The 15,000-nt window shown below is 41.8% G+C and overlaps 2 protein-coding genes across 23 annotated transcripts in view; both read right to left on the bottom strand.

The window, feature by feature from the left end:
• The window catches only part of ptprdb (protein tyrosine phosphatase receptor type Db), a 177,274-nt gene that overhangs the window by 61,619 nt on the left and 100,655 nt on the right, over positions 1-15,000 (bottom strand). The gene's annotated exons all lie outside the window — the stretch shown is intronic.
• allc (allantoicase) overlaps positions 6,371-15,000 on the bottom strand; it is a 45,390-nt gene continuing 36,760 nt past the window's right edge. Inside the window, exon 2 of the mRNA XM_072462671.1 lies at positions 6,371-7,640. Coding sequence (XP_072318772.1) covers positions 6,416-7,624 — 1,209 coding nt within the window. The 5' untranslated portion in view covers positions 7,625-7,640 and the 3' untranslated portion in view covers positions 6,371-6,415. The remainder of the gene's footprint in view (positions 7,641-15,000) is intronic.

Raw genomic sequence — 15,000 nt, forward strand, 5'->3', positions numbered from 1 at the left:
GAAGCAGAAGGGTACCTGGCTGTATTAGAATAAGTGACATTAACATTCCCCTCAATATAATATAATTTGTTACATGAAAATCATCGATATATGGCCCATTCCTAGTACTGTTGGTTGTAGTAGGCTTACTGGTAATGTGGATAAATAATATATAAATTATTGATGGGAAGATGAGCTGAGGACCAGTTCAGTGCCACCTGTTAAGATACTCATGAATTCTTTACCACAGAAACTCACTCGTATTAAAACACATTTGTCTGCAATGAAACTACAGAAGCCGGTAGCGTCATATAGCAGAGGCCACATTCATTAAAGACTGTAATAAATGTAACATGTTTTTTATTGAATTAACAGTTCTTTTAATGGGTTTTATTGCCTCCTATTTATTTCACTCTAATTTAGTGCAGACATTTGCTAACAAGAGTTATTACGTTATCTGCGGTTATTACATTAGGACTGGCTACGCGGCTAAAGGCACATCCATTTATTAGGATGAGCTGAGAAATGAGGAGGCAAACGTGTAAAAATCAAAGACACATATCCCAAGTAATCACCAGACAATTAAACTGGCGTCACAGCATGAATTATGGAGCTTTTTATTGTGGTTTTCCTCCAGCATACTTTTGGTAATATTTATGACCACATTTTAGCAAGTTATTGCCTCATTTATACTTTATATATCCGGATTTTTTAATTTACAGGAACATGTGTGGATGTGGATAAAGCGTACAGAGAAACACTTACAGGAAAGAACATTACACAAGATAAAGAACAGATTCTAAAAGGACTATTGCTTAAGGCCAGCTGTGTGCCAATGGAAAAGAACACTACGTATCGTAATTGAAATGGATATTCCCAAAGCTGAGCCAGCAAATGCAATTAGACATGCTAATTAACGTATTTATTTGGCCTGTTGGAACCGTAGCCTTTTGAAATAAATGTCAATGCAGCGACTATTTGTTTTTGTTGCATCATAGTACTGTGGCCAGACACAAGATAAGCTGTTCTAATATGATTACATCCACCTCCTTCCTCCTGATGAGAGCAAATCACTCACAAGGGCTTGAAACATCCTTTTTCTCAGCTTTCACTCAGTATTTAAAGTCCAAATAACGTCAGAGAGTAAATCATTTTAGAAAGTGTTTTTTGTCTGTTTTTTTAAACAAGAGGTTTCAACTCCTATCCAAGAGTCATTCTCAATCTCCGGATCTAGTCCGGGAACTCAGATATTTATCCTACTCTGGGCTGCATAAACTCTGCCCACACGGGCGAAACCTCCGGATAATATCTATCTGTTTGCACTGTTTTAAGTTTTCCTTGAAACTAATCTTCTTTGTTACAAATGGGTGTAATCCCTCCTGTTGTTACCCTAACAGCCCTGCAATGGTCCATATAAATCCTATTGTTAGCTGGCTGCAGCTCCTCATCACTGATGAGTACCTGATTAGCATCTGAAAGGCCAGGGCTGATACCGCTCCATGGCTTCAAAATGCTGTTGTACATTACCGTTTCTGTTTAAAGAGAAAAAAAGCCTCCTTTCAAATCATCTCTTCTCCCTACATAGAATCTTCACCTCACTGTCTTCTGAGCAGTTAATTCAAATTTAGATGTGATATTACCAAATATAGTAAGTTCAATGCCCAGAATTTGATGACCAGATTTCAAAATAGTGGTCAACAATGATGGACAAAACACAACAAAACTAGACGTAATACAACAACGGCCTTACAACAGATTAGGAGAAGTTTAGAGCTGTCGTTGGTGTCTTAGTAGACCAAAGTTAACTAATTATTTTTGTGCTATCTTAAAGTTCTTGGAAATATGTCGGTGTAATCCCTCATTCGTCCAGGCGTGTTCCATAGTAGAAAAAGCTTCAGTTGTAGTCATCTGGACTCAGTTAGAAAAAAATAGACGTTTCGACTCTCATCCAAGAATCATTGTCAATAACAGAATTTAGGTCGGGAACTCCGATATTTATACTCTTCTGTGGTAAGACCCGCCCATTGGGCGGAGCCTTCCTGGAGTAGAAAGAGTTGTTTGTTTCAACAGAAACTCCCCCCTTGTATCTACCGAGCTAGCCTATTCAGAATCTTAATGGGCTATTAGAATCCTCTTTGTCTTTGTGAGACCCTGGCTCAACCACCCTGAGTACCTGATTAGCATCTAAATGTCCTGGTCCTGGTCCTCTACCTTTCCAGGGGTTCAGTATACCATTATAGACTACAGGAAGATTGAATCTTAGCCCTCCATTCCTGTTTAAAGAAGGTCTTTCTTTTTTAACAAAAATAGCTTCCTTGACTCCTCTTTCAAACCATCTTTTCTCCCTGCTTAAAACCTTCACCTCACCGTCTTCAAACGAGTGATTAGAGGCTTCAAGATGGAGATGCACGGCACTCTGAGGTCCTGAACTTGTATTTCTTCTGTGCTGATAAAGCCTCTTGTGTAGAGGCTGTTTCGTCTCACCTATGTAACGTTCTTTACAGCTTTCTTCACTGCATTGGATCGAATAAACTACATTGCTCTGTTTTTGAGTCGGCAACTTGTCCTTAGGGTGAACCAGTTTTTGTCTTAAAGTGTTTCCTGGTTTAAAATAAACAGGGACTTCGTGTTGTCTAAAAATTCTCTGCAGTTTTTCCGACCCTTCCTTCTCTGTTCAGTTTCCCTTTTGTCCTGCTTCTTGGTTCTCTTCACTCTGTTGAGAGCCCAAGCGGGGTAACCACAGGCTGAGAGGGCATTTCGGACATGTTTTTCCTCTTTCTTCTTGCCCTCTGAGCTGGTGGGCACACCTTGAGCTCTGTGTTGTAAGGTTCTGATCACATCCAGCTTGTGCTGTATACAGTGCTGTGTCCGTGTGTGTAGGTTTCCTATATACTTCAATCTTCCTGGTATCTATAATGGTATACTGAACCCCTGGAAAGGTAGAGGACCAGGACCAGGACATTTAGATGCTAATCAGGTACTCAGGGTGGTTGAGCCAGGGTCTCACAAAGACAAAGAGGATTCTAATAGCCCATTAAGATTCTGAATAGGCTAGCTCGGTAGATACAAGGGGGAAGTTTCTGTTGAAACAAACAACTCTTTCTACTCCAGGAAGGCTCCGCCCAATGGGCTGGTCTTACCACAGAAGAGTATAAATATCGGAGTTCCCGACCTAAATTCTGTTATTGACAATGATTCTTGGATGAGAGTCGAAACGTCTATTTTTTTCTAACTGAGTCCAGATGACTACACCTGAAGATTTTTCTGCTATCTTAAAGCATATAGTGTAAACTCCTATGATCTTGTGCTGCTGTCATTGCACTTTGGGGCAAAAACATGGTCTTATTATAGATGCTTAATAGATTTGAGAATTGCCCCATTACATGTACATGTGCATGTCTTTAGATGACTACAACCCTACAGGAGATGCGGCAAAGCAGAGACAGCCACCCAATGCAATACAGTTTTCCCCCACGTGGAGGGTTTTGTTTCCACTTCTTACAATTTACTGTTTGAAAATGTATACGATTGTACTGTGGCATCTATAATCAAGAACAGCTTTTAAAAAATACAAATTTAAAAAAAGAAAAGAAAACTGTCACATCTTATGGCATTAATGTCTTGTCCCAGCCCTAATCAGCATTGACATTACTAATGAGAACATTATGCTGCAATCAAGGTGTGTAACATAGAGAGCTGACCAAACTTTCCGTGAGTTGAACCTGTAGACATTGACCTTTTGACATGTGTCCTATGATGGAGCAGCCTCAGTCTAGAGAATCAGGTTGCCAAAAATACAAACAGATAAATATTTCACACCTTCCAATCCCTCCACAAACAGCATCCTGTGGAAATGTCTCCAGGAAGAGCGTTTGATGTGTCTGACTGCCGAGCATGTGTGTGGAGCTGATTACTAGTGATATGTCATCTCCCGCTGATGCACACAGATGCATTCAAAGAGACTTCAGCAGTCACCCCAGAGCATGTTTGAGAGGAGCACGGGGACTGTCTGTCATGTGGGTGACCTCCAGCTGTGTCATGCTCTTTAATTGCTGCAGTACAGGGTGTCACAGTATTTAAGCACCCACAATTGTGGTTATTGCTGGGTATTGCCTAGGACCCCACCATATAATACGTAACTCGATACGGGGTCCACGATACAAAACGAATCCCGATACACAGAACTTGACAGGATATGCGTGCTGATATGTGGGTATACATTAAAACTGGAGTTGATTAAGTAGAATAACAAACTACTTTGGAATTGCATGTTCATAATGTCCTCGATATCAGAATATACAACTGTCCTATGATTAAGTTACATTTTAGGCCATCAAATTCAGCCTTTATGCAGCAGTTTGTGGGTTAAGGAATGAAAAGTAGAACTTTGGAATGTAGTTATGTTGTTTAAAAGTACCACAATGCACATCTCTGTATCAATACACGTGTTGCCAAGACGTTCGTCATGTGTTCTTTATCGACCGTACCATAGGTTAATATACTGGGATATAGAAACTCTACATCATATATAAAGTACAGGTAAATGAGAGTTAAAAGGGACAAATCAGAGAATATGTGATCAGTCATCCCTAGCAAACGCCATTGAGCACTATTGGATTCATTTAGCTGGCTTTTAGGACGTTGGAAGAAACAAGAAATCAATAAGACAAACTGAGAGGAAATGTGATTGATTGAGATGAGGATTTGGGCTGTCTGGTCCAAGCCGACTTATCACTTTCCCTTGTTCCCTAAACACTCCGGCTCTGTGTCTCCCACCACCACATTCAGCCACCACTGTGTCATTATTTGCAACACTCTTTTCTTCCACCCGTCTTATGTCGCCAAAATCCACATCTTCATTTAGTTTTAATTAAACTTTCAGCATGCAGAACATCCCCGGAGATTGACATACTCGGCTCATAAATCTCATGTGGATGGGAAGAAATGAGACGTTCAATCTGAGACAACAGGCCCATATTAGAGGATCCACTTTATGAAGAGCTTCTGTGTTTGTCCGCAATGTTTGGCCGGCTTGTTTTTATCTCCAAAGGCCCACATGAGCAATTTCATTTTCTTCATTCTTCCGCTCAAACCTTTTCAAGTAGATTTTTTTTTCTATTTCAAGGCTACAAAAATGTCACAAAAAAAAACCAACATCCTGATATTACATGATTTTAGATTTACTCTGCACTGCAGCTTATTCCAAGGTTTCCATTTAACATTTTGATTCACATTCAAATTTAGCCTTGCCTAAATCCTCCTTTCAACTTACACAAACTGGAATGTACTTACTGAATACGCATTTACGCATTACTGTAAACTTTGGCATTGCATGTAAAACATAAAACAATATGTCCGCCTCATTTGGAAACTCGATTTTGTGTTTTCTTTACTTGGCCTCAGCAGACACAAGCCCAATGCCAGCCTTTGCCAGACTTGTGCCCGCAGACCGTTAGCCGCAGGCAGACAATTTGATCACATCAATAGCCGCTGGTGCGCTGGGTCTCGTTCTCACTCTTTCACACTGTCAGCAACACAAAACGCACAAATAGCTCACTCCACTTTTCTACACATGTCACTATTCATTTACCCTTTCTCTCAATCTGACAGCCTCTATCATGATTCACAAAGAAACTATTTAGTGTCACTAGTATACTGCTTCGTCTTCCATTAGCAGCGAGCACATACATGTTGTGAAGTTATAGAAAAATGCCCTGCTAAAGGAATATGTGCTTATGGTTGGAGGTTTATTTACTTTGCTACTGAAGCCATTACATTATTTAGAACATGTAAGTAAGATGCTCTTTCCTTGGCATTTTCCAAAGATTGTATTTTTGGACCGACCCCTAAAACATAACAGCTTTGTGCATAAAAGGTGGAATGTGTGTACTATATGCTACAGTTACAGCAGTGAATGTTGGAAAAGTTAAGCCAGCTGTGTCTAACCGACCCATGCTGCGTCCCAATTGTCCATCTCTGGCACTCATCCATGACATTGAAAGAACATGATAGAGAACAGAAGGAAGGAGAGGTAGACAATGCAGTGCATTTGGACTGCATTAGCACAAGGTGGGGGATGACAACATGTAATTACCTATTTACCCAGCCTTTAGTGGAAACCTCGCTCAGGTCTAATTGAGCGGTGCATTAGTGTGATGGTCATAAAGATATCAGTGTTAGTGCATGAGGAGGAGGAATATGAGAGGTAGTCAATGGCACAGGGACAGACAGGGTTAGGGAGGGATGAGAATGAGATACATTTAGAATATGTAAAAATGTGTGCTTAACTAAGGCATTCAGGCAATACATTACAATAAATAGAAGCAGCCAAAAAAATACTTTTTGTCTCAATTATCATTTATTAAAAACGCAGTAACTTATGGCATATATTTGATTGTTGTGATGGTCTATAAACATGACCACAAAAACAACATCTTCAGAGTTTAGACCTTCCTGTCATTTGATTGGCAGATTTGGCATTTCCTTCAGTGTTAATGGCCACGGCAGCCCGACCCCAGACCCTCAGTCGACTCACTCCTCCGTCTGGGGCAATAACAAGGCGGATGTGGCTCACAGCATCATGAGGTCGTAGCTCCTCCTCCAAGTACATGTGACTATTATGGGGGCGGAGCCTTCTTGTTGGGAGAAGCAAACTCCACTTAGCAGACTTCCATTCGCCGGAAACACATTGGGCTTCTTCCTCTGGGGTTAACATGCATGCCTCCACAATGCACGAATCTGGGGCGTTACCTTTAAAGTGACGCGTGTCTATTTCAATATGGTTGACCACTCCACTGTGTCCAAGTCGAAACACTGCCCACTCGCTCCCAGAGACCTGCAACACCCCCTTCTGGTCAAGATGGAGTTTTTGCGGTCGATCCAGTCTCCGGGCAGTTTCCCAACCATCCGCCATGCTGGACGCTACACCCAGCCCAATCATGTTGCGGGGATGTCCAAAGTGGGCATCACTGAAACCAAGACAGACACCCCCATTGGTCATTGCAACCAAGTCCACTTCTTGTTGGGCAGATTCGCTTGACCAGTCTCTTTCCCCAACTCCATAGACCTTTAGTCGTGCAATTCCTCCATCTGGGAACATATTAACACGGAGATGAGTGACTCTAGGACTATGGACTCTGAAGTAGTTATGGCAGGAGTCAGAGTATCCAGGTTGCAGTGGTGAAATTGGAACCAGCTCTTGCCAAGACTCGGAATTTAGCTTTGCCACAGCAGCTTGTTCACTTTCAGAAGCCTCCATTCCGGTTCGATCACCCACTAGAGAAAAAGCTGGTGGCACATCTAAATTGGCAGCCTGAATTGAAACATGGGGAGCGTAGTTGCCCGTGAAGAATGAAGTATCCACATCAAATCCCAAAATTATACCAGGGACTCCAAGCTGAACAATGCACCAATCATGACCAGGAATTCTTTTGCGTCTTGTCTCCCAACCATCCATCCATTTCCCAAATTCAGTAAAGGCAGAGGCAATAAACTGAGGTTGTTCTCTTTTGAGGAGATTGGCAGCTGGAGCAAACCATTCATCGGTTGCGAAAAGGATCTTTCCTCCAACAGCATCCGAAGCAAGATCATTAAACTGCACAAAGTCTGGCCCTGATGTTTTTTCGGTGCTTCTTCTTTCTGCCATTTTGAAGAGAAACAGGCTGAACAGGCTGAACAGGCTGAACAGGCTGAACAGGCTGAACAGGCTGAACAGGCTGAACAGGCTGAACAGGCTGAACAGGCTGCACACTAGATTCTGTGCTGGAATACCAAGAATGAAGCTGCGCTAAACCAAACAAGACTGAGCCAACAGTGCGATAAAAAGGACCTTTGGACAGGGCCAAGGGGAATGACCCAAAGACAATATTTACTGCCAGGCCCAGATAATGTTAATGAAAAGCTAAGCTGTCCTCAGAGAGCAACACGATTCTTTCACCGAAGATTTTCAACAGAGCAAAACAAGGAAGACAGAGCCTCCTCGGTTATCTCATTTGGCCAATCATAATTCCAGGACCAGGAATTTGCTTGCTGCACGTGCATGTGGTGTCAACACAGTAGCAGCAGAAGCAGCATGGCATCGGGAGAAACACCGGCACCTCTCCCTGCTCGTACTATATAATTCCCAATTAATCAGACATTTCAGGATTCTCGTAATGTGATTAATATGCAGTTTTGTGTGTGTGTGTGTGTGTTTGTGTGTGTGTGTGTAAGTGTGTGTGTGTTGAACATTTAGAAGTGATGTTAAAATGATTAATGAAAGGTTACCAGGTTTCTGTGAAAGAGTCACCCTCATAATGGGCAGTGGTTTGAGAGGTTACAATATGGACAATGTTGGATCAGAGAGTTGGTCCAATGATTGATGTTTTAAGTTTTTAGATTTCCAGTTCTGTAAAATTGTCCTCTTGGTGATAGCTAGCGATGTTAGTAGACTATTTTTGTATTTGGTGGGTATGGAGTTTTTAGAGGTGATGCCGAGTAAGTAGAGTGACGGGGAACGTAGGACTCTGCAGCTCAGGAAATATGTGAGTTTTTGGGTGACTGCATTCCAAGTCTGGAAAAGTCTGAACCGGTATGCACCCCCAAAGTGTATGAATGCAAGTGTCTGTTGTTCCCATAATGCTTTGTATATATTTTTATATAGTGCATTCTGTGGATGACTGTATGGGATTAGTTGTAAGTCGGTGTTTAATAACGTACAAAATGTGTCTTTACATATTTCGGTCCAGAGTTCATGTGTAAGTGGTGTGTCTATAATGTATTTAATAGACACAAACACACACGGATATATATATATATATATATATATATATATATATATATATATATATATATATATATATATATAATACATCTTTTTTGTCAGTATTGAGTACTTTGTAGAATTTAGATATACGTTTTTCATGCGTAATCCCTCATTCATCCAGTGTGTTCCATTGTAGAAAAAGTTTCTGTTGCAGTCATCTGGACACAGTTTGTATGTCTTTTTTCTTTCTTTTCTTTAATATCCCTAAGTTGGGGTGTATTCAATGGGTTATTAAGTGTGTTTCTTTTGCTTTTAACTAAAGCTTTAATTTATTGTTGCTGTTGCGATTGCTCAATGAGCTGTTGGAATGTCATAAAAGTATTGTGGTTAAATAGCTGGCAAAGGTGGGTGATTCCTTTATGTTCCCCTGTCTTGCATTATTTGTATTTCAATAAAAAAAATGAAAAGAAAAAAAACCTGGGATATTCTTTTGAAGAGAGTGTAAAATATTATTAGGGGCCCCCGGGGGATCTTCGCATTGATAAAGGGGCCATGTTGTTGCAGAGTTTGGGAATGGCTGGAATAAATGGATCTTATGAGTGATTCTGCCATTGCCATATTAATCAATTTCCAATGCTGTTTCCATAGCACCAAATTATTTCACATTTGTGTCCATGAGATTGATGTTATATCATGTAATAAAGAAGACTGGTCTATCACTTGATGCTGGGCTTGGTGAAATTGCTCCCTGGTGACTAAATGCATATGTGAGTGCTTGTATGTGTTTCCCATTGTGGCCATGATACATCCTGCCTCCAGCGGAGAACAGTACAGAGCTGCAGAGCTGTAGGGCTGTAGGGCTGTAGGGCTGGGGGGACGTGGCACATCGGAGGCAGCCATCTCTGTAATGTGTTTTAGTCCATGGATGGTTGGAGGGGAGGCTAGCTCTATGGACGGATGAGCCTCCAGTATGACCACGCAGAGACCGCACTGGGCCTTGTAACATGCTCCATGCAGTTTCCCAGTCCGACATAAGCACACAGCAGGAACATGTGTGCAGACAAAGGCACACCAATGCTCTGGGGTCCACCCGTCTTCCTGGCTGGATGACCTCCACTGGCAGGTGGAATACAGCGGTAATAATTTTCAGGCCTTGAGCGGCTCTCACACCAAATGAAATATGGATTTCCTCTTGCTTAGGAACACAGTAATGCCTTCAAAAACCCTGACATTTACCACATAACCTGTTCTATATTTACTGCCAATAGGGAACTTTCAGTTATTTCCCTATTTGGGGAGAATTTCAAATATGCAAATGTAAGCAAAAACACAACAACAACAACAACAACAAGCTTTATACCTAGTATTTCACAAGTAGGCAAAGGTGAAGGCAGTGGGTAAACTAAGCAGGTGTAAGTGCATTTCTTCACCTCTTGTGGATGTCTTGTCTTTTACAAATGCAAGACACCCCAGTAGAAGAGTAGAAAGGTCAAAGGGGAACCCATTGACAACAGTATCCAAAAATACATTTCTTGATAAATCCTCTCCTATGTATGTTGCCTGAGAGAGAAGGATGGGGTTACAAACGTCAGATTGATTTTGACCAACATGGGAATAGAGCACGAATACAACTCAAAATAACATGCAGGGAAATGCTATGTGTGGACGGCTACATGATTCAAAGTAACACTAATGATTTTTTTTAAACTATATTTTTAGGTTTTCATGCTTTTATTTTTAGATTTTCTTTTACCCTATCACCTTTAATTGGCCACAAAAGTTCTCATCTAGTCCGAGGTAAAACAAGGCCGGAGAAAGTAGAAATGTAAAACCCACATTCTCTTCAGGCTCAATAATTAAGACTTGGGACAATAAATTTGTAATGGGGGCTTTTTCCACCAAGTGCGGCCGCCTCTCCTCTCAGAAGATGGGGCCGTGGGGAGACAGGCCCAGGAAGAGCCACTAAGTACTCTGCACATTAAAAATGAATGCAAAAGAACATTGGCCTGGACTAGCCTCGTCGACAAACCGCCCAGAATGTTGTGATGGGAGTTGCCGTGGTTACAACGTTCCCAAATGGTCTTACGTTGTCAAGATGAATCAAATCAGATATGCCGGGTCCAGCGCCTCCACTTACAGAGCTCTTCAACCGGAGGCATCACCGCTCAATGATGTCACGGTGAAGGAGACCAGGACATAAGTGTGTGGGATGATCAGGTGTGTTTTAAGGAAAGACGAGAGGGCGAGCGTGACAGGACAAACCCATAAACGGGATCTCCCACACAGAAAAGTATTCCAGCGCAGTGATTTATTCATGTACTATAACGATAACTTAATCGTTGTATAACATGTCCCACAGTAAATAATGGCAATGATACCTATATGACCAAATCATTATTAGGCCCGAGCGCCACAAGCTGGCGAGAGGCCTATTAATCTCATAAGGCCGTGCGAAGCACGGCTGCGAAAGTGCGCACGTAGTGCGCACAAAATCGAGCGCGAAGCGCTCGCCCACTTCCAAACACTCACTAACGCACTCCTTCACTCATGCACGCACCGTGCATACTAATTAGTAGTAGGAAAATGGAACATTACCGTTGTAAACGGGCGAAGCCCGTGCAAAAGTGCGCACTAAACGAGCACTTTACATTGAGCTTCGCGGTCGTCATCCCCATATAAAGCACTCATTTGCGCCAAGTAGCTCACGAATACGTTCCCCCGTCTCTTGCATGTTCCGTGCATATAAGCATGTAATGCAAAAATTTAACATTATTACTGTATAGAGGGCCAAAAACACAAAGTGGGCGGAGCCCACTCAAAATTAACGAAAGTACCCGTCAGTGACCAGGGACCCACACCATGAGGTAGGAAAGCGCGAGCACTTTCCGAAAATGTATAGTTTATGATATTTGAAAAATGGGAAACATTGTTTTCGTATCGGAATATTATTAGGCCCGAGCGCCACAAGCTGGCGAGAGGCCTATTAATCTCGTAAGGCCGTGCGAAGCACGGCTGCGAAAGTGCGCACGTAGTGCGCACGAAATCGAGCGCGAAGCGCTCGCCCACTTCCAAACACTCACTAACGCACTCCTTCACTCATGCACGCCCCGTGCATACTAATTAGTAGTAGGAAAATGGAACATTACCGTTGTAAACGGGCGAAGCCCGTGCAAAAGTGCGCACTAAACGAGCACTTTACATTGAGATGCAAAAATTGAACATTATTACTGTATAGAGGGCCAAAAACACAAAGTGGGCGGAGCCCACTCAAAATTAACGAAAGTACCCGTCAGTGACCAGGGACCCACACCATGAGGTAGGAAAGCGCGAGCGCTTTCCGAAAATGTATAGTTTATGATATTTGAAAAATGGGAAACATTGTTTTCGCATCGGAATATTATCTTCTTCTCTTCTTCTTCTTCTTCTTCTTCTTCTTCTTCTTCTTCTTCTTCTTCTTCTTCTTCTTCTTCTTCTTCTTCTTCTTCTTCTTCTTCTTCTTCTTCTCGGGACCAACCCCCCTATTTTTCACCCAGTGAACATTGACGAAAAGTCACAAAAATGTTCACACCTCTAAAAATCGTGCCTCTCTACATTCTGGCTATTTCCCTTTTCTAAAATAAAAAAAATTGGCGCGTCAGCGCCCCCAAATGTACCAAAAATGCATTGAGAGATGGGAAATGACCCAAAAAAAATCTGATCGTAGAATCATGAAATTTGGCGCAGAGGTAGATGGTGACAAGAGAAGTAAAAAATATTATTACGGCAACGCCGTCCGCCCAACCAAATGTCGGCCATATTGCTTCAAAAATGGCTAAACATGACTTCGGAGTTTTTCCAAACGTCGTACTTTTACGAACTCCTCCCAGGGCGTTGGCCCTAAAAAGCTGAAATTTGGTGAAAATGCTACTGAGGAGTGGGACATCAAAAGTTATCCAAATTACATTGATACCTGTCACGGTCTCTGAGCGGCGAAGCCGCAAACTGTAGCTAGAATTTCAGAAATCTCCCATATTTAAAATTTCTGCCGTTTGCGCAGATAAAGTCCGAATTGCGTCAAATTAGAATCAGTTGTTAAACTCTTTGCCCTAAACCTACTTGAAGTGAAATAAATTAATTTGGCGCCACAGCGCCCCCTACAGATTTTATATGGAGGTTAAATGTTTAGTTTTGCGAAATTATATGAAATTTGACACACAACTCAATTTTAGCATCCCCATCAAAAAAGTCAATGAGACCCATGTCATAATTGTTATGGCGTTGCCGTAACGATGACCGAAACCTTTCATGTTATTCCAATGGGGAAATCGCCAGAACATGTTTACACTTTAGACTTTCACAAACTCCTCCCAGGGCGTCAGCCCTATTAACCTGAAATTTGGTGAGACTCATCTTCAGGACCATCAAAAGTTATCCACATTTTCATTCAAAGAGTCACGGTGTCTGTGCGGCAAAGCTGCACATTTTGCCAAGAATTCAAAATAAAATTGCTTTTTGATGGTAAAACAAAGGGGAGAAGATGTGACAGCGTCACAGATTCAGCAGTAGGCGTAATAAAAGGACAATTGGGGCGCGTTAGCGCCCCCTCCTCTTGCGGCGTGGCGGCGGTGTGGCGGCGGCGTGGCGAGGGCCGATCATTGCCGCTTGCGGCTATATTTCTTTCTTCTTCTTCTTCTTCTCGGGACCAACCCCCCTATTTTTCACCCAGTGAACATTGACGAAAAGTCACAAAAATGTTCACATCTCTAAAAATCGTGCCTCTCTACATTCTGGCTATTTCCCTTTTTTAAAATAAAAAAAATTGGCGCGTCAGCGCCCCCAAATGTACCAAAAATGCATTGAGAGATGGGAAATGACCCAAAAAAAATCTGATCGTAGAATCATGAAATTTGGCGCAGAGGTAGATGGTGACAAGAGAAGTAAAAAATATTATTACGGCAACACCGTCCGCCCAACCAAATGTCGGCCATATTGCTTCAAAAATGGCTAAACATGACTTCGGAGTTTTTCCAAACGTCGTACTTTTACGAACTCCTCCCAGGGCGTTGGCCCTAAAAAGCTGAAATTTGGTGAAAATGCTACTGAGGAGTGGGACATCAAAAGTTATCCAAATTACATTGATACCTCTCACGGTCTCTGTGCGGCGAAGCCGCAAACTGTAGCAAGAATTTCAGAAATCTCCCAAATTTAACATTTCTGCCGTTTGCGCAGATAAAGTCTGAATTGCGTCAAATTAGAATCAGTTGTTAAACTCTTTGCCCTAAACCTACTTGAAGTGAAATAAATTCATTTGGAGCCACAGCGCCCCCTACAGATTTTATATGGAGGTTAAATATTTAGTTTTGCGAAATTATATGAAATTTGACACACAACTCAATTTTGGCATCCCCATCAAAAAAGTCAATGAGACCCATGTCATAATTGTTATGGCTTTGCCGTAACGATGACCGAAACCTTCCATGTTATTCCAATGGGGAAATCGCCAGAACATGTTTACACTTTAGACTTTCACGAACTCCTCTTAGGGCGTTAGACATATTAACCTGAAATTTGGTGAGACTCATCTTCAGGGGTGGACCATCAAAAGTTATCCACATTTTTATTCAAAGAGTCACGGTGTCTGTGCGGCAAAGCCGCACATTTTGCCAAGAATTCAAAATAAAATTGCTTTTTGATGGTAAAACAAAGGGGAGAAGATGTGACAGCGTCACAGATTCAGCAGTAGATGTAATAAAAGGACAATTGGGGCGCGTTAGCGCCCCCTCCTCTTGCGGCGTGGCGGCGGCGTAGCGAGGGCCGATCATTGCCGCTTGCGGCTATATTTATTTTTATTATTATTATCATCATTTTTCGCCCCTTTTTTTCCCCCAAAACGAACATTAATGCCCTCTCAATGTATGTGATTTATCTTTGACAGAGCAAACAAGCAGCCATTGGTGGATAGTCAACCTGGAGAATAACAGCAACACATTACTGCATCTAATTTAAAAAACAAAACAAAACTATTTGATCCATTGTGAACTCAGAAGAGAGCGTTTGACACGTTGCATTGTGCTGGGATAAGAGCAATTTGGTTGTGCGAGGGTGTGATCCATCCAAATTCACATTGAAACACGTGAATTCTTCAGATAAGATAAGATAGCCTTTATTAGTCCACACAATGGGGAAATTTCGGTGTTGCACGCAAGTAGATACAGAAGTAAAAGCACAGATAAACGTATAGGAAGCTTTAAAAAAAAAAGACAGAACCTCTCATGTTCTTAATAAGGAATAGAAAGAAA

This window comes from Eucyclogobius newberryi, unplaced genomic scaffold, assembly GCF_026437365.1.
Source record: "Eucyclogobius newberryi isolate DKJ021-1_F unplaced genomic scaffold, fEucNew1.0.hap1 SCAF_4, whole genome shotgun sequence".
Classification (NCBI taxonomy): domain Eukaryota; kingdom Metazoa; phylum Chordata; class Actinopteri; order Gobiiformes; family Gobiidae; genus Eucyclogobius; species Eucyclogobius newberryi.